This window comes from Hyaena hyaena, unplaced genomic scaffold (assembly GCF_003009895.1).
Source record: "Hyaena hyaena isolate Hyena2069 unplaced genomic scaffold, ASM300989v1 scaffold_813, whole genome shotgun sequence".
Lineage (NCBI taxonomy): Eukaryota > Metazoa > Chordata > Mammalia > Carnivora > Hyaenidae > Hyaena > Hyaena hyaena.
In genome coordinates, this window is record NW_024081448.1 from 495,461 (window position 1) to 516,405 (window position 20,945).

General features: G+C 39.5%; 1 protein-coding gene across 7 annotated transcripts in view; it reads right to left on the bottom strand.

Moving 5' to 3' along the window:
• GRIK1 (glutamate ionotropic receptor kainate type subunit 1) overlaps positions 1-17,360 on the bottom strand; it is a 376,947-nt gene extending 359,587 nt beyond the window's left edge. For all 7 annotated transcript variants that reach the window (XM_039219393.1, XM_039219391.1, XM_039219389.1 and 4 more), the window contains exon 1: positions 17,243-17,360. In XM_039219393.1, the coding sequence (XP_039075324.1) occupies positions 17,243-17,360 (118 nt within the window). The remainder of the gene's footprint in view (positions 1-17,242) is intronic.
• Between the last annotated feature and the right edge of the window lie 3,585 nt (positions 17,361-20,945).

Here is a 20,945-nt window from a genome sequence, read left to right on the forward strand (position 1 = left end):
TTTAATTAAGACTTTTGAATTTGATTTTGTTTCCTAGCACATAAGCTCACTTTAATATAGCTATGCAAATTAATGTACACTGAAAGCCTGAAAAATAGAAGGAAAGTTCTAAAAGAAATGTAGTAAATTGAGAATTTTAATTTCAAATCTACTACTCACAACATGGTTCTTGTATTCCATTAGGTACTGGATGCGTATTACCCTCAGGAAATATGATTGATTTTGAAGGTAAGTGGATTTACCTCTTCTTTCGATGACACTAAAATCCTCCTGCTGGGCAACACTATTGTTCTGTACATAAAAGCAAATGAAGGAAGGGTTGGCAATTATACAAATATAGACTATGCTGACAATTAAATTGGACAGTGTGCTCACAGAATGTATTTTCCCTTGCTGAGTTAAATACAAGACTGTTTTCTATTGACTTGATTTTGTGCATGAAAGCCGGTCTCAAGTTCCACATCAACAAAATGGTTGTATAACGAAGAACTACCTTCTATTTTGGTAGAAGGTAACAAGATTTGGGGTAACAATGAAGATTTGGTGTATAAACCAAATATCATATGATCTGTGTGCAATAAATGGTATTTGAGATTTAAGTTGAGTCAATAAAACCACTATCATGTTTTAATTTTGAAATAAGTTTCCTGTATATTTGTTTATTTCTTCAACAACATTGTGGATAAAACAAATTCTATCTTTAATAATGTTGAATGGATACTATGGATCTCAGGACAAGTAATCCTAGAAAGGGAATCTGCAATATGTGAACAACCCAAATACATTCATTTTCGTTGTCTTTCCTTTTTAACCAATATTCTTCATGCTTACGTGTTAAACATTATATTGCTTAGATTATCCTTTAAAAAATAAATGGGAATGGATCACTGTTTAAAAACAACTAAGGTGCAGGGCACCTGGGTGGCTCAGTCGGTTAAACATGGAACTTGAGCTCAGGTCATGATCTCACGGCTCACGAGTTGAAGCCCCATGTATGACTCTGTACTGACAGCTCAGAGCCTGGAGCCTGCTTCAGAATCTGTGTCTCCCTCTCTTTCTGCCCCAACCCTGCTCGTTTGCTCTCTTATTGTATGTCTCTCTCTCTCTGTCTCTCTCTCAAAAATAAATTTTAAAAAAGCAACTAAGGTTCAAATCCATAACTTCTGCTGCTATATTCCTCACTTCTTTATTTAATTTTAGTTATTGGGTCCCGCATTTTCATTTCCCTAAATAAATCACTTTCTTACACAGTTCTGAGGATAATATGTAGAAAAGATTGTGGATTTTTTTTTCCAAAAGCATCTTAAATATTAGTGTTTGGAACATAAGACTAGACTGCTCATATAAAATGGTTTTTCCAAATATACGCTAGCAAAAATGTGATCACTTTCTGGATGCCCTAAATGGACTTCTCAGCCATTTAGGGGTGTGTGTTTGTGTGTGTGTGTGTGTGTGTTTCTATGCCATTTAGGTGTGTGTGTGTGTGTGTGTGTGTGTGCGTGTGTGTGTATGTCTAAGTAAATGGATCTTTCTACAAGGAATTTTACAATTCTTTTTAACTATGACTTGCTCTGTATATAGATTTATAAAAGATAATGCTTATTTGGACGGTCATGAATTGATTTGTAATGTGACATTTCCCCTCTCTCAAAGGCTCTGACGAAGTTCGTTTTTTGTTTTCTCTATCCTGCTTATTACTTTTCAGTGGAAATGCCGATTTCAAACTTTTCTCCAGCAGTCGTAATGGGGAAGTTCTACTTGTGCCTAATTTCTTATGCATTACATTCACATTAATGTTTGATAGAGAAGAAACTAGATAATGATTATACAATATTTCTGCATACAAATATGTGAAATAGAAATAATATTTTCTACAATATGTGAAACAGAAGTAAGATATCATTAACTCAATTTGTAGCTCACCTTGTCATTTCACAGAAGTGATAGAAATATTTATCAAATTATTTTTTGGCTCAAATACAGAAGTGTGGGTTTGGAAATGAAATATATCATGAAGCTTTAATGAATGTTTCCTTTCTCCCAGGAAAAAAAAGCAAGAATTCCCACAAAACTTAAAGTTGCTCTTCAAGATCCACAGAGAAAGATCAAAACCGGAAACTAAACAATGTTTCAGATTTTGTTTGCTTGTTTTAAAATCTGAAAACCATTGTAGTATTCCAAAATATGGAAACTAGAGACATTTGGCTTTCAGGGTACAGACTGAAAAATAAAATCTAAAGCTGCTTTCCTTCATCTTTACGCAATCGGTGGTCCTGTTTAATGACACAGGCTTTTCTAGAAAAAGATGATTGGGATTAGGGTAGAATATTTGAAAGGTTCAGAGGGGAGAGATGTGAGCTTCAAAAGCAACAAATAGCACAGTTAAGCAAATATACAACACACAGTCTAAGAAAACAAGATAGTATAAAAAATAGCAAATTATTTTCTGAACAGTAGGCATATATATAGTCATGAAGGACTCACTTCAGGAGACAATAATTTTATTCTATGTTTGCTGTAAGGGAAAAAAAGCATTTAAGACCAACAGCTCTGAAATCTAAATTATCATGGTGGGCAGGGTACGTTATTAGCTTATCCATGACCCTATAGAAGGTCAATTTATCTATCTTAAAGTTTACCTGAAAGACACATTATTTAAATTTGATGTCTCAAAAAGCTGTTTTTTTCTCCTTTATTCCTTTTTTCTATTTTTATTGCTGTGGTCAATATTTGATATTTGTAGCCTTGTTCTCCAACGCAGACAAATGTGTATTATCCATTTGTGAATTTGATGTGATGAATTCAGAAGGATTTTCCGAGCGAAACTTTGGCCATGCCTCTTGGTGTTTCATCCACACAGATGTGAAGTGCCCTTTTATTCAAGAAAATATCTTGTTTGGGTTCCCTAATTTCATAGAAGGACCTAATCTCTATCTTCTGATGTTTTTGGTCTGCCATTATCCAGAAGTATGCATTTCACTACAATCCCCTACCCCTTCAAACTTGTGAGGCTAACCTTCCAGTAAAGCTCAGATTCAAGAAGCAATAATGATGAACAATTGTGAAGTGATACTCAGTTTTTCCATTCCCCTAGATTATCACTTTGGGATCAAACCAAATGACTTGAGAGTTTCATATCCCAATGTTCCACAGAATTGCTTTAATTATTATTTGGTGTTTTGTCATAGAGTTATGTTGAGCACTTTCAGAAACAAATGTATGTGATATACTATTGATTTCATCCAGGAAGTTGTCTACAACATTATGTTATTTCTCTTCATCAAGATCATATGATGAATTTCTTTCATATTTTCTCCATCTGAAACACCTGTAATTTGTCTAGACAATTCAACTTTCTGAAATTTATGATTTGTCCTGTTTCTCTTCTTACTCCAGCTACTAGAAAGTTCAGATAAATTTTTACGGTCCACTTTTGGCATCTTTTGTAGGACATCACCCCTGCCCTTCTCTTATTTTGCCTTTATCTTCATTTTCACCATTGCATTTGTATCAGGTTAAAATTATCTGTATTTCTGTAAGTCTTTTGAATATTTTTTTGTAATAAGATAAGCTATAAATAAAAGAATTAATAGGGGCTCCTGGGTGGCTCAGTCGGTTAAGCATCGGACTTCAGCTCAGATCATTATCTAACCACAGTTTGTGAGTTCAAGCCCAGCTTCAGGCTCTCTGCTGACACCTCAGAGCCTGAAGCTTGCTTCACATTCTGTCTCCCCTCTCTGTGCCCCTCCCCCACTTACACTCTGTCTCTCTGTGCCTCAAAAATAAATAAACATTTAAAAAAAGAATGAATAAATGAATAAGCGAATGATGAAGAATGTATGAAAACAAATGAAAACTTCATCCTCCAAAGGGAGAAAGGAAGGTGAGATGTGACCCTCAAAACCCAGCAGTCAATTTGAAAGATTACTTCATATGAAAAAGAAAAAAAGGTAGAACAGATTTTAGGAATAGTGCAGCAAACTTAGTTTGGAATGCTCTCCAGGAATTGTTTACTGATTTGTTTTTTTATTAACATCCCATTAATCATTCTGTGATGATGCTCTATCTGATACAGAGGTGGGAGAATGCATCTCAGAAATCCCATACTACCGACGGCCTTTCTGATTTCTTATGACATTTGCAAAAAGTGAGTGATAGATGCTATTCCCGAGTGTTATTCCCTTGCATGCAAATGCATTTAGCCTAACTGAAGGCTAACACTCACTAGAATGAAACCAAGGTAATAAAAATATGTTAGTACACACTAACCATTCTGAAGTGTTAAGCTATATCCCGCTCATTTGCAATTGCTATTTTAATTATTTTTCTAAGAGTCCTTGCGAATGACAACATTCCTACGTGCTCAAGTAACTGGAAGACAATTTGACCAGAAGCAGCTACATAACCCAAAGCTCAAAAACAATCTCAATACACGTGTGGTTTAACACATTTTTGTTACGACCTCTTTACAGGTATTTCCCCCAGATGTCGGGATCTCCCTGGACTTTATCTTTACATAATTATCAGCATTGAGGCTGTATTTCATCCCATTTCCCTTGTCTGCTTTTATTTAAAAGCAGTAACTCAGAACCTTCTCTACAAAGAGCATCCAGATTGAACTGACTACTGTGATCCTTATATTCTGAAACTTTTATGTATTTTATTCATTGATTACAGTTTCTCATTCATTCAAATATGGATTTTTAAGCATCTTCAAATGAATTGTCTGAGAAAACCAAACTTTCAAGAAAATAACTCTGAGATGCAAGTTATGAATTGTGGCTCAGCTGCTAAGTCTCTATTCTATCTCTGTTTAGTTCCTGGCGCCTCAGTGTTCTCACCTATCAATGGCAAAGTTGGACGTTAAGATCTTTGAGAACCCTGCCTGTCTTAGGCACCATTTTAAAAATATCTGTGTATTTATTTATATGATTTTATTTGTATATTTTATTTGTATACATGTCATGTGAAAAATACGTTTCTATTTTTTGTACTTATATGCATTCTATAGCTCGTTCAAAGAGATTTTTAGTCTCGCTTCTCTCTCTTTATCACCTAGCTATTATTCCTAGAAGAGTATGCCTATATCATTTCTAGAAAAGTATGCATATATTAAACTAATAATGTACAATAATTTGTTACACATTTTTTGCATTTTCTGTTACACTATTATTTCCCCTTAAGATATTTATTTTGTAGTTTAACACTGACTATTTTCTGACAAATGCTCTACAGACACAGTGAAAATATTATCAACCCTTTAATGTTAATTGGGCCCTAGATGATGGCATGTGTGTCCTACTGTTCCACCTGATCAACAGAGGTATTCTCATCAGCCACACAACAGACATTTCAAAAGCACTCGTAGCCCGAGAACATTCTGGAGACCTTTCTCCCCGACCTCCCACACCACCAGTCACTGACAGGGTGTTTATTCCCATTGTTCTTCCCTAGACAATTATAACTTTATATGTGACTTTTTTCCCATGTAGAATAAAGACAGACAAAAACAAATAGGAATTTTAATATATATGTATTTATATATGAACATATATATTAAGTAATATTATAAATTATATACGTAGCATTGTATATTGTAATGTGTATAATAATATACTTAATAATACGTATGCAATACATATAACACATACTAATTATATAATATGATGATGTAATAATAATAATTGCATATATATGTGTATATATATATAAACAGAGAGGGAGAGAGATTTTAGTCTGAAAAGCTTAGGATTCCAAAAGACAGAAAACTGAAATTTCAAAAGTTTATTTACATTGTTGCTTCTGTTGTTGTCTTAAATTTATTTTATTTTTTTACTGGTTATTTATTTATTTTGAGAGAGAGAGAGCAGGCACACACACAAATGGGGGGGAAGGGCAGACAGAGAGGGAGAGAGAGAATCCCAAGCGGTCTCCACACTGTCAGCACAGTCCCAATGTGGGGCTCGATCCCACAAACCACGAGATCATGACCTAAACCCCAAATCAAGAGTCCATGCTTAACCTACTGAGCAACCCAGGTGCCCCATTGTTGTCTTAATTTTAAAAGCTTTGCTTTAAATACCACCATTGTGTTTACAGGCTGAAGCTCAGAGTTCAGATTAATACAGCTCCCTGTTTCCCCTTCTTGCACTCTGGGGGTAAAAGGCCAGTAGAGCCCCTCAGATTTTCAGAGGACCTGGGCACATGCCACTGTGTACTTTGGGAGAGGACAGCTCATAGTGCACACATTTCCCTCGAGGTGCATGAAGGAGAACTCAGAACTCAGATGTGAGTTTGAACAGAAAGGGTCTGAGATAACAACCAGGCTGGGAAGTAATTTGCTGTTGTGGGAGATTCTTCCTTAATGCTGCCTGGGTAAACAGCCCACTTGCAAGACAAGTCTCAGAGGGTCAGTAGCCCCAGAGTGAGCCCAGGTGGGCTCCCCACTTAGGGGTGTAGGCAGCAGATGCATGGAGTGAGAGGCCAATACCCAGGATCAGACAATACAAGCTTCCCCCAGTGGATGTCCTGGAGGGATGATAGTCCTGCCTCTTGCTTAAAGGGAGGAGTCTTTGATCCCTGTATGTGGAAGGAAGAAATGAGATTCCTAAAAATTCCCATTTTAAATCACAAGGGAGGACTTTGATGTAGTTCCATTGGAAAAGGGGCTTATGTGCATAGTTAAGTTTACTTTCAGGAAAATGAACAAAGTTCCATTTGCACACACGTGATGCTGTGGCTATAAATGTTAAATATCATGGGTTTGCATGCCTTCATGGAGCATCTCAGTTCAAACCAAGGACAATAAAGCAGAGCCAATTGTAGAGGGAATGGGGATCCGGAAGGGGCTGCCTGATGCACCCACACACCTATTCACCACCAGCTCTCCTCTGATAGACCAGGGAACAGATCTACTCAAAAGTTATGTGACACAGCCAAGCTAAGAATCACCAGAACTAGAAGTAGTCTCCCTTCAATGCACTTTTCACTGTGCCAAACTGCATGCAAATGACTGCTAGATTAACCTAGAAACTACAGAATGGTGACTTTCACCAGCCATTTTTAAATTGGGCAAAGACCAAGAACATTAATAGAAATCTGAGTGAAGGAAAAAAGCCACCATCTTAGCAAAACAAATGGGCTTCCCTTTTCTACATCCATTCTCCTGTTGTGCTTATCTATAAGCAAGAATGAATTGTATACATTCTCAATTCAAAAATACGTAAAACCATACACTATGGTCTATGCCATTTTATAAGCATTTTCCATCTTTAACACATAAATTTCATCATAAAATTATATTTAATAGATCTTTCTTTCATGGATTTACTCTATTCTTTCCTCAACCATTCCCTCCTGTTGAACATTTAAATGATTCACAATTGCAAATAACGGCTCTTGCCAATTCAGTGAACATGTATAGAAACAGCCTTAGGGTTCAAATACATATTGAGAACAAAAGAAACACACACTACCCGGAATTCAAAAGGCAAATATTGCCTTTACACTTGAAAGATGGCGCTAACTGACTAATTCATTTTTAGGAGATGAAGTACAATAACATCTTATACAATATAAACATAGATAGGTCACTGGAATGCAACTTCTACTTATGGATTGCCAAAGTATGTAACCCAACATTTTAAAAGTTTAAAATTAAAAAAAAAGAAAATCATTAAAAGTTGCCATAAATGCACCATAAAAAAATCACTGATTTTCACCATCCTTTCCCCAGTTTGAATTATGAAGTATTTTATTGGCCCTAGGAATTAAGTATTGATTTTTTGAGGGCATATGTAGATAATTTTGCTAAGAAAAGAAATCCACACAAATAGTTTTCTATGATTATTAATTCAAAGACATTAGCGCTTAATGCTTCTACCACAGAGTATATTATAATGCCTGAATCAATATTCAAAATTAAATTAAGTTTAATTAAGTACAAAAGGCATATAATAGTAACCTAGATGCTAATGGATAGAAAAAAACCAATGGCTGATTTTCTAGTTATTGAAGAATTCTAAGACCTACAGCCATCTTATTTTATCAATAACAATTTTTATATAAAGCTTATTTCTTTCATGATTTTTCCAACATTATATGCTGTATGTCTTTTATGACACTCTAGGAAATTCTTTATGTAGCTATTATATGGAATTGACAATCGTTTCTTTATTTCCCTTGTAGCAATTACAGATCTTTATGTACTGGAGAATAAGTAGGAATAGTAACAGCTGAAGAAAGCTTGATGTGGGTTTTTTGTTTTTGTTTTGTAATAGACCTTATTTCCTTACTTTTAGAACAGTTTTAGGTTTACATAAAACTTGTGAGGGTTGTATAGAGAGTTCTTATATACTCCATTTCCAGTTTCCCCTGTTAATACCTTTTAATATGAGTATAGTGCATTCATTAAAAATAATGAAGCACTAGTCGATACACTGTTAGAAGTAATATCCATCTTGATTCAAATATCCTTAGTTTTTACCTAATGTCTTTTTCCCCCCTCTTTCAGGATCCCATTCAAAACTCAGTATTACATGGGCATCTGCATGGCTCAGTTGGTTTAGCATCTGACTCTTGATTTTGGTTCAGGTCCTGATCTCACAGTTCATGAGTTTGAGCCTTGCATCGGGCTCAGCGCTGACAGTGCAGAGCCTGCTTGGGATTCTCTCTCTGCCCTTACCCTGCTCATGAGCTCTCTCTCAAAATAAATAAACAAACTTAAAAGAACACCACATTACAGCTCTTTGTCAGGTGTCCAGAGGTGTTTTATTGGCTATGACAGTTTTCCAGACTTTGTTTTCTATGACCTTGGAAATTGACAAGCATTGGCCGGGTATTTTCTATTGGTATTTGATGTTTTTCTCGTGGGGATTTGGATTTGGGGGAGAAAAACTAGGTAGATGAGTACCGTTTGCATCAAAGGTAGATGCTGTCAACATGATTTATCAGTCATGATTCTGGCCTTGGTCACCTGGCTCTTCTGTGTAGGAGATTTCTCTCTTGCCTATTTATTTAATCATTTACCTATATCAGTATGGACTTGTGAGTATTTATTTTATACCTTGGGTTATAATCTAGTACATCTTAAAATTTTACTACTCAAATTATCACAGTTTTGGCTATTGGGGATCTGGTACTTAGTGTCTGTGTCCCTTTAACATATTCCCATCGGGGCACCTGGGTGGCTCAGTCAGTTAAGCATCCGATTTTAGCTCAGATCATGATCTTAAGGCTTGTGAATTCGTGCCCTGAAGAGCCTGGGGCCTGCTTTGGATTCTGTGTCTCCCTCTCTCTCTGCCTCTCCTCCAGTCTCTCTCTCTCCCAAAAATAAATAAACATTAAAAAAAATTTAATGAATAAATAAATAACATTCCCATAAATGGGATTTTTTTTTTTTTAGTGCTCCCGTACTTTTCTGGCTCCAGAATCATCTTGTAGTCCCCAAATTATCCATTTCTCCAGGTGTTTCTGGATGCCAGGTGTGCTCATTTCTAGTGGAATGTCACTCTTTCTAGTCCCTCTCAGGTGGGACATGTATGCATATGGGCACCAGCCCATTTATGGGTCATTTCAATCAGTCAAAGAAGCCTTAACATACTCTATAACCTCGGACTTGTTCATCATAATAGGTAATGCACTGTATTAAATTCTTTTGTGCATTTTAAAGGAAAATAGTAAGTACTACTAAATTACAAGTGTCCAAATTGATAACTGGTGATAAAATAACAATTAATCATTAGATTTCTTTTAATAAAAACAGATGTCTACAATCCTAGTATAAAAATATGCATTGTTGAGTTCCTTTTGGAACATTATTCAGTAGAAATTTTAAAGAGTATTAGTAGACTTTTATGTGTTGTATCTTGTGTTTCATTTTCCTAAGTCAGGATAGCAACAAACTACTAATTCATCTGAAGACATTAAACAGGATAATCCTTCAAATGTATTTAGCCAACTAATGCACCAACTGATATATGGAAGGATTTAGAGGGCTAAAGGAAAGTGTTTTCAATATCGTAGTGTTTCTGTGAGATTGATTTGTGGCCAATAGGAGTTTACTCTCCATTTAGTCAATGTCCTTGCTGCTTAATTCCACTTTCTAACTAATCTTACATTGTATTTAATTAATAAATATATTAACATAGCATTATACAAAATTACATGCTTTTAAAAGAAACTCTTAAATATTTTTATAAGAACAAAAAGAATAAACGATCATTTAAGTGATTTGGAGAAGTGAAAGATTTTTATTTTTTAGTAGGTCATAAATAACATAGAAACAAAATCAAATATTTTTACCTCTTTGTTTTCTCATCCAGGATAAACCATTTTCCCATTTGATTTATTATTACTAATACTATAATGTTGATGCAATAAGATTATAGGTTTTTTCAATTTGATATGACAGCTTGATCTCAGCACTAAATGAAGACAAACTTATGAAGTTTATGTAGCTGGTATGCATTTCTTTTTTTTTTTTTTAAATGTTTTATTTAGAGACAGCATGAGCAGGGGAGGGTCAGAGAGAGAGGGAGTCACAGACTGAAACAGGCTCCAGGCTCTGAGCTGGCAGTCAGCACAGAGCCCGACGCGGGGCTCGAACCCACGAACCGCGAGATCATGACCTAAGCGAAAGTCGGACGCTTAACCGACTAAGCCACCCAGGCGCCCCTGGTATGCATTTCTTTTTACTTTAAATCATTTCATTTCTCCATGAAAATCATCAGATATGTATTTAAAAAGAAATAAGTAGGTTGAACTTTAAATAAAGATAGACTTTTAACTTACTACAGGTTATAATCTTGGAAAATATATTATAAATCTAATATTTTTCCACTTAAACCATGTTAAAAAGTAAACATAGTGAAAAAAATCAGGGAAATGGCCCCGTATCACATTTTGCAGTAAGAAAAATTATATAACTTTCAGGGCAGGTAATGTAACTTTAAAAATGTTTTCAATATAATAAAGAGCAATAAATATCTAAACATTTAGATGTAAAATTGGCCCTTGAACTACATGACTCTACTTACATGCAGATTTTCTTCATAAACACAGTATAGTACTATAAATGTATTTTTTCAATAACATTTTCTTTTCCCTAGCTTACTTTATTATAAAGATACAGTATATAATTCAGATGACTACAAAATCTAAGCTTGTCAACTATTTATGTTTTCAGTAAGGCTTCCGGTTTACAGTAAGCAATTAGTAGTTAAGTTTTGGGGGAATCAAAAGTTATATGAGGATTTCCAACCACACAGTGGTTATTGCCCCTTACCTCTTGTTCAAAGGTCAATTTTACTCTTAAAGCTTTATGAGGAAGTTCTGAAGTAGAGTGGACAGCATTTTTGTTAGACCTGAAGAAGCAGTAGATGTGTGGTCATGTGAGTTCTGATTGTGTGCATTGAAAATTTCAGTGATTGTACTGGCCAGTGTTTCCTCAGATATGTTCTGAGAACAGATATGTTCAGTGAGACATTAATAGCTGTGATTCAAGTAAGAGTCCTCTGATAATGAAAATGTATGAGATACTGGATTCAAAAAAGAAAAAAGAAACAGGTTTCTTTGTGCAGAATCACAAAAACCCTTTAATATAAACTTGTCTCAGAAATCTCTAAGGGACAGATTTTCTCCATACTTACTTGGCCACACAAATAAATTATTCTAGAGCACAAAAGTCCTTCCCAGTTCATTAACAGGGAGAAGGAAGGGGAAGTACCTTGGTCAACTCTACCATATGATATTCATTTTACATATGATGTTGCATTTCATTTTTGCAACAAACTCACGAGTCTATGGTTATTTCTTCTTCTCTAGCTAACACCCACTCCCTGGCAACATTCTCTTCAGATTAATAATCCTTTCAAGGTCAGCCAATTAGGAGAAGGCAGTTAGAAAAGAGAATTCCTTTCTACCTGGAATTCTCCATCACTCTCTCTTTTAGGAGAAATAACTTCTGGAAAACTCTAGAACATAGATGATATTTTCTTAATTAACCATGTAATTATCAGTGGAACAACAGAAGGGGATTGAGTGGCTGTGGGAAATACCACCACCAGACTATCTCCATCAATTCTCCCTCAAAACTATTTCAATGAAGTGCACAATCTAATTATAAATGGTGTGTTTGCTAGGCATTAGGTGGCAAAGCTTTCTCTCCAACTGGATTTTCTTCCTTAACTTCCTCTTAAAGAGAATTTGTGGAGAATCAAATAACAATACCAACTTTTCTCTTTGCTAATTGCCTAAAATTTACTCAAATATAAACTACTTTAACTTTGATTTATGTGGTTATCCCTGAATCACTGAGAGCAACAGTTCATCTCTCTTAGGTTTGATTTCAGCTTAAATAGTTATATAACTGCATAGATAAGTCCATACACAATACAGCATACTTTAACGCAAGGAGTGTGAAACTTGAGATCAGAATAGCTGGCTTTGAATTCTGGACTTTCCACTAACTAGCACTTGAACTTAGGCAAAGCTACCAAGTCACGGTCTTCTCATTGAAAACTGGTGATTAGAAATCATACAGGAGATGTAGCTACAGTTCAGGTTTATATAGTATAAACACTGGGCTTGTAAAGTTAATATTAAGGAAAAGATGAAATATGCAGATAAAATAATATGGTAAAAGATCTGCACATGTGCAGAAATAAGTTCATCTTAGCCACTCTCTTTTCATCATGTTATCAGACCATTTCTCTATCAGATTATTCATGGAGCAGTGGAGTTTTCAAGTTGATGTTCGAACTGACATGCTCTGTCAGGGTGAAATCAACCTCAGGCCAAACAGATCTCCCTAAACAAAGGTAGGGGTTTCTGCACTAGGCTTGGCAGAGTGAACCCACTCTGTCTGTACTCTGTGCATTTGCGAGCTTCAACTTATTCCATGTTGAAAATGCCATTAATATAATAAATGGATGGGACAAGATTAATTGAAAACTCTTCCAGAATAACATTTGGAATTAAGAAACAAAAAGTGTCTGCACTGAGGGCCTGATGAAAAACTTCAGCGGTTACATACAGCATACACCACCAGAATATACACTTCCAGGGGGTGGATGTGATTATCTGTTTTGTTCACTGTTGTATATACGGCCTCTATCTAGAATTATGTCTGGTTCATGGTAGAGAAATAAGCACGTAGTAAATATTTGTTGAGTGAAGAATGAATATTAAAAGAAGCAAAGAATCCGTGGCAAACGAATAAAGTTGTGAGTTTTCTACACTCACAAGCAAGAACACAAACAATCATATATGAACCAAAGTTTGGAATGTTGGGCATCTGTAGGGGTAAATATTAAATAAGGAAGTTATGGCCAACTTGATAATTAAAATAAAATCCATTTAGAACTCTCTTAAGGAAATAAAAGCATTTGGACAAACATATTGTCATTTAAGTTTCCACACTATTCATATAAATTTCCACAGCATTTCTCTTTATATGTTATATTTAATTACATAATAGTAGTATATTTTTAGTGGTTTGTTTGCACATCACAAAAATTGTTTCTTTGATCCCCTCCCTGTGAAATAGGGCAAGCGGACAGCATTACTGCCAATTCAGAGAAGGGGTGACTTTGGCTCAGAAATATTAAATGTGTAATAAAAAATATACCACACTTACTATTGAGTCCCTGTTCAGGAAGAGAATGATAATAATAATAATAATAAATAATAATAATAATAATAATAATAATGTAAAAACAAAACCACAAAATAATTATAATGCAACAAATGTACCCATATACTGCTGAGAGCACTTTTATATTCTATTTCTTATAGTCTTACCAATGTCACTGTGAGGTTACAATTGTTTTAATTGGATTTTTCAGATACAAAATGTAGGCCTGGTGAGACTAACTCTTGCTGACACAGCTAGTAAGTCCTGGAGAGGTGACCCAAACCTGTGCTTTGTGACAAAAAATAATGTGTCAGAAATCCTGGCTCCCACCACTTGACCCTCAACTCTTTGCTTTTGCTACCACCTCTGTGACTGTGTAAGTTGACATGATATGTAAAAATATAGTATATAAGTATCTTTCTGTTATGATTATTAGAAGTATGATGCATCTGTCCCAGAAATTGCATATGCACATGGCAGTTTTTCCTTCCCTCTCCTCTCCTCTCCTCTCTTTTCTATTTCAACTAATGGAGGTATGCCACTGTCAACTAAGGTCACCCAGACTCTGCTGTAACTATTAGGTATAGGCTGGTTGGCCATGTGATTCTGAAGCTCAAGTGTTTGTGTGTCAGTGGTGGAGAAGGTAGGTGTGCAGAGATTAACTGGTTGTTAACACACACAGTATGTATACAGAGAGGAAAGGAAGACCCAGCATCCACTATGGAATTCTCAGCAGCTAAACATATTTCCCTTCGACTCAAGCTGCTGGGCAACCTCTGGACTGCAGTGGTGATATTTAGGGAACCTACATCCTATTGAACCCCCTTCATGTCTCTAAACTGTGGTGTGAGGTTGTAAACTTTCAAAAGATAGCCACAATATGTGTGAGAACCGTGACTATGTGCATACTAAATGACCTCGCTAATATTTAGCAGGCATGAATTGTATCTTAAATTTTATAGCTTTTATTCACTTTTCTCAATAGCTGAAATTTAAGCAGACACTCACAAGAGAAGTAGACCACTAACTAATTTATTCAAGCATTCAAATGCCTTTTCCTATAGACACAGTGCAAAGTGCCTAACATTAATGCTCTACTTCGGATATGTTAAATTACCGGAAAACATGGAAGTCAATAATCAAGAGCCCCTTTTGTTGGTTGTTTGGTTGGGTGGTTTGTGGTTTGTAGGAAAGAGAAAAAAAAAAAAAAAAGATGAGAGATTAAAAAAAAAAAATGCATTTCAATTTTTCTCTTTCCTTCCCCCTCTGACCCCCGCCCCCCAACACACACTCTTCACACATTTGCTTAGTCCCTAACTCCTTTGATATTTTGTATTCAGTGTTGGACTTGGCTGACTGACATAAGAAGTTCCCTGTAGAGAGGCGGGTTTCCTCTGAGCTAAGGCTGGTTTCCATGGTGCTGAAATGTCCATTTAGAAGTAAGCATCGTCCTGAGGTACAAATAGGGTAGTGCTCACACCAACCACAGGTCAGTCAGAGCCAGAAGGAGTAAGACATTTGTCCTGCACATAAACATCGTCAGGCCATGCAATTTTACTTTATGCACTTTAGATCCCATTTAGAAAAAGGAAATCTCATTATCCTGTACCATATATCTTAAGGTCAGTGAATCATGTTGGGTTGTTCTCACTTTGAAAACCACTTTTAAATGGATGAGTGTAATGGCTTGTAAATACTCAGATCTGTGAACAAATATGTTTTAAAACATCTTTTTCCATCCCTTATGGGAATTCCTTTAGATTTGGGGAATGAAGGTAAAGAAAATGCTACCTTAAGTTTGTTATACAGGAAGGAGGGCTATTGGCTGGAATTGCCTGTTCTAGTATGTCTAGATTTCTCTCTCTCTCTTTTTAGATTTGTCTCTTTAAAAATATATGGTATAAGCAAAACACCAATTAATAGGTGTTGGAAATGTTACACATCCATTTTTTATTAAGAATTGGTCAAAGAAATGTTGTTATTGGATTGTGGAAGGTTGATTGCATCCATGGGGGGGTAGGGGGGGCAGTATAGTAAGACTACAACATACCTAAGGTGCCGAATATTTTAGTTACAACTGGTATTTTTTTTTGTACAATGAATACTTTAGAACTCTTTTAATGGACAGTGTAAATTATCCAAAACTGTACATTATCATCATCTGTAATCTAGAAAAATGTATCTGCAGCAAAAATTAGTATTAGGGGTCTTTTCTTGAAAATTGGATCCCGCATGTCTAGAGAAAATGCATTTCAAAGTATTAAACTTCTATTTTATTTATTTTTTAACAAAACAGTCATGTTGAGTGACAAGAACTAATTTCTGCATCTTTGGAAAGAGGTTTGCTAATTGTAGGCCAGAATCAGTAAAGTTACTGAGAAATTTCAGCCGCTCAGGGGCATCACTAGGCGAATGCTCTACGCTATTCATTCCCTGCATATCCTGCAGATTCTGTTGGCTCCTGGAAAGGGTGTGAATTAGAAACCCTTAGAACTCAGAACTCCACTCTTGCTACCTCAAGTCGGAGACTGGAAAAGCTAGGAGGCCCGTGCGGTGTCTGAGCTTCACCTGTGGCGTCTCGGTGCCTCTAAGAGGCAGGACTGATTGGGGAAGAAGGAGCGCAAGCTGAGACTAAGGGGATAGTGATTGGGTTTAGTATGGAAGGGAGAACATTAACGAAGGCAAAGAGCTTTATCAACACCGCCTCCCGCCCCCAAACAGCCTCCACTAAACCACGGTGGGTGCTGCGCATGTAGGTATATGAACCCACACACTAGCAAAGTACCCACCCCCTTCTAATGCCCTTGCCTTTTGCTCTTTTTAGGCTGCCGCGGGAGTCCTACATTCAGCCTGAGAAAGAAGTCCAGAGTCTTCCGGGGAGTTATCTTGACTGGGGACTGGATCATTCTGGGGCCGGCAGGGCGTGGCAGATTGGGGATCAAGTGGAACGCTTAGGTGCCTGCTCCTGGGGTTGGCTGACTGTCCTCTCCACTCCTTGGTAACTCTCAGCCACAGAGCCAGACCCGGGCTCTGCCCCACACTGGTGGAACCCTCCAGACTTTGGAGGCTCCATGTAGAAGAACCCAACTTGGGGATGAAAACTTGGAAGCTTGGGGTTAGCCGACTGCGGGAACCCCCCTGGTCCCCAGATTTTACTCTTGAGATATGAACATGCCTTTGACTACTCGGCGCCCCGGTTGCCAGGGGCCAGGGCTGCGCATCTGGACCGTCCAACGTCCACCCAGATGGCCCGAGAGCGCATCTCCGCGCCCAAAGCCACTGGCTGCAGCCGCGCGCGACCCCGCGCGCAGAGTAGGGTGCCCGTCTGGGAGAGCCTGGCCCCCTGCTCTCCTGCCCGCGTTCCTGCAGCCCGGATTGAAAAACCCGCCAACCGTCCCTGGCGGGGAAGCCCGGCACTCGCCGGGAGGGCAGCAGTGACGCCGCTTCCCCTTTCTCGGAGCCTCCCGTGCGCGCTGCCCTCGCCACCCCGGCTCTGCCCCTGCGCCGGCGCGCGCTGCCTCCCTGGGACCCGCTGCGCCCGCGCCGGCCCAGGGAGCGGCCGCGTCCCGCGAGCCGGCAGCCCGGAGGGCTCCCCGGGGGCTCACTCACCGATCCTGAGTACTTGCGGGGCGGTCTGGGGGAGCACGTAGCAGAGGAAATAAAGGAGCACCCAGCCGGGGTCCCTGGTCCAGCGTCCGGGCTGGGCGAGGAGTGCGCTGCTCTCCATCGTCTCGGCTTCTTAATTCCTGCCGAGCCCCAGCCGCGGCCGCACGCCCGCGAGATGCAGCCCGCCCGGGCCGGCTCCGCGCCTCATCCTCCCTGGGGTGCTCGGCGTCCGCACCCGGAGCGCTCCCCGCCCCCCGGAGAGAGATCGAGGGAGCGGGCGTGGGAACGCGCGGCTGGCTGGCGACGCTGGCTCGCTCGGGGGCTCCGCGCTCCTGCCGCCAGCCGGTCACCGCCGCGCCTCCTCCTCCTCCGGGGGCCGCAGACGGCGGAGGACCGGCGCGCTCCTGCTCCCGGAGCCCAGACACCAGCTGGGGAAAGTTGCTGCCCCAATTTGCCGGCACGTCTTCCTCATGCGTCCTCCGGTCGAATGGAGGGGAGGAGGGGAGAGGGAGGGGGCAGCTAGAGAGGGAGGGGGGGAATAGGGAAAGAAGGCGAAGGAGGGTGGGGAGAGGGTACCGGGGAGTTGGTGCAGGGGCTCTGAGCAGGAAGGATGGGCTCCCGCAGGTTAACCGGGATCGGAGCCACGCGCTTGCCTCTCTCAGTGCTCGCGTTCCGCCTCCCCTCGCTGGCCCCACCCTTGATTTACTGCCCGCCCCAGCCCCAGCGATCCAGACACACACACGCACACACGCACGCACATTCTTCCCTTTCCCTCAACTTTGCGCTGTGCTGCTCGGAAAGTCGATGGAGTGTTGCCTGCTCGAGACCGAGAAAATCTCGTCTACTGGTCGCAAAGGAGGCAGTTTGCGCTGTGAGCTGTGAGTGGCCGAGGGGCCTTCTTGCTAACGTCCCTGCGCGCCTGTTAGGGGGTCGTGGGGATGGCCAGCTAGGACTCTTCCCATCACTAGATGGAGAATCGCCTTCTCGGACGCCAGTGTTTCAGAGAATCGCAGAGCTGCGGTTTTAACTCCAGCGAGGATGGAGAGGAAGAGAAGGAGAAGAAGGGGAAACCGCCAGGACTCTGAGATTAGAGGGGCTTCTTTGCTATTCAGACGGGAGATAATCTCTTGTAAATTTGCTTTGCTTCCATTTACAGATGCAGAACTGGGAAAGGGACAGCTCCCAGCGCCCCTCCTTCTCTTGATTTCTTTGACTGTCACGTTTGAACGCTGGAAGACAGGCTATTTTAGCAATGTACGTTTGGAGACTCTTTCTCTGTAAAAGGACAAGGACACTTCCCTGGGGAAATCATCAGCGTTTGATCATTTTGGCTTAATTTCCTTTGAGCTTTCTGGGGAATGTTCTATATAAATGTTTGCTGGCTGTGCATTAACATTCAGAGATTTTTTTGTCCTAAGTACGGATGTTGGAGGACTGACCTAAACTGAGTCAATCTATCCGAAACACATGTCCACAGACATACCAGCCTAGAATAGGAAAGAAGTACAGAACAAACCTAATGTATCTTAAGGTGCATTCATTCATTCGTTCGTTTATTCACCAAATACCTGAGTATCTTGTGTGTGGTGCCAGAAACTATACTTTTTTTTTTGAGAGAGAGAGGAGCACAAGTAGGGGAGAAGGGCAGAGGGAAAGAGAATCTTAAGCAGGCTCCATGCTGAGCATGCACCAATGCAGGGCTTCATCCAGGATTCTGGGATCATGACCTGAGCCAAAATCAGGAGTCAGAGGCTCAACCCACTGAGCCACCCAGGTGCCCTAGAAACCATACTTTTTACTGAATTCCCTGTAGTGGGCAAAATGCATCACCCATCCTCCAAAGTTAATTATAACCCCGCTGCTGGAAGCTGGTCAACTCATATGTCAAGTAGTAGGCTTCCTTCGGGGCGTCCGGGTGGCTTAGTCGGTAAAGCGTCCGACTTTCGCTCAGGTCATGATCTCGCGGTTCGTGGGTTCGAGCCCCGCGTCGGGCTCTGTGCTGACAGCTAGCTCAGAGCCTGGAGCCTGTTTCAGAGTCTGTGACTCCCTCTCTCTCTGACCCTCCCCTGCTCACGCTGTCTCTCTCTCTCTCCTAGAAAAAAAAAAAAAAAAAACATTAAAAAAAAAAAGTAGTAGGCTTCCTTCTAGATTTTCTGGGATGAGAGTTGCCAAAGCAGAACACATCCGCAGATAAGAAGAGGGGTTGATCTAGGCACAACTGGGTGGCTCAGTCTGTTGAGTATTGGACTTTGGCTCAAGTCATGATCTCACGGTTCTTGAGTTCAAGCCCCATGTGGGGCTCTGTGATGACAGCTCAAGCCTGGAGTCTGCTTTGAATTCTGTGTCTCCCTCTCTCTCTGGCCCCTCCCTGCACATGCGCTCTCTCTCTCTCTCTTTCAAAAATAAATAAACATTAAAAATTTTTAAAAAAAGAAGAGTTGATATGGCTTTAGGATTGCATCTTATGTGTGGATTAATTAAACCAAGAAGAATTAAGAACATATGCTGGTTATTTTCAGAAATTTGAAGAGCTCTTATGTTGAAAGAAAGTAGTCTTAGTGTTAGGTAAGTGAAAAGAAATAAGAAAAATAAGAATATTGGATGGAAGTTCTAAGAAGAGGAAATTTCACCTAAATTTTTGAGGGAAGATAAGGGCATTGCTACGTCAGGAAAGTGTCAAACAACAGTGTGGCCTGCTTCAGAAAGGAATCAGACTCTTCATTTATTCAATCACTGATTGGTTCACTCAATGAATATTAGGTGCCTACGTTTTGAAAAAAATTTTTTAATGTTTATTTATTTTTGAGAGAGAGAGAGAAAGAGACAGAGTGTGAGCAGGGGAGGAGCAGAAAAAGGGAGACACAGAATCTGAAGCAGGCTTCAGGCTCTCAACTGTCAGCACAGAGCCTGAAGTGGAGCTCGAACCCACCAGCGTGGGATCATGACCTGAGCCAAAGTCAGACGCTTAACTGACTGAGCCACCCAGGTGCCCCTAGGTGCCCGCTTTGAGCGAGGCATTGTGTCAAGTCCCTGAGACACAGCTGCAATGTGGTTGCTGTTATGATGAAACTCTTAGATACTAAAGAAGTGTGATGAGTTAGAAAAAATGGTACTTTGGGCATAAAGGAAAGGAAAGGAGAAAAGTAACCTCATATAGGAGTTTGGAAAGGCCTTGATAAAGAAGTAATCCTTCAAGCTCTAGTTTAGAAGTGATTATTAAGTGCTTCTTAGAGTGAAAATAAATATAAGAATTGTTAGAGGATTTATTTTGAAGCCTAATGATTTGTGTTAAGCATGTTTATTGTTGTTAACAACTGTTTATTGTTTTCTTGCTACATCTAGTAAGGTTGCACCGCTAGATCTCAAGAACCCAGAGTCTAGACTTAGGTCTGCTTTTGACCAGTGTTTGAATCCTGTTTTTACCTAATTCTAGATTTGATGCCTTGGTTAAATTACTTTATCTCCCTGTAGAAGAGATTGCTAATGCCTATCTATATCCATTTTCCTTCTTCCCAGGCATGTTAAAGTCTGTACCTTTTCAGTGAACTGTGATCATGTGACCCTTTGTGAAATGAAAATGAGTGGTATGTGCCATTTCTGAGTGAAAAAGAAGACAGTGAAAGATCTCACATGCCAGATTCCGCACACTCTTCTGGCAGAGTAACCCTGAAAGCCACAGGTTATAGACGACAAGGTAAAACTAGCC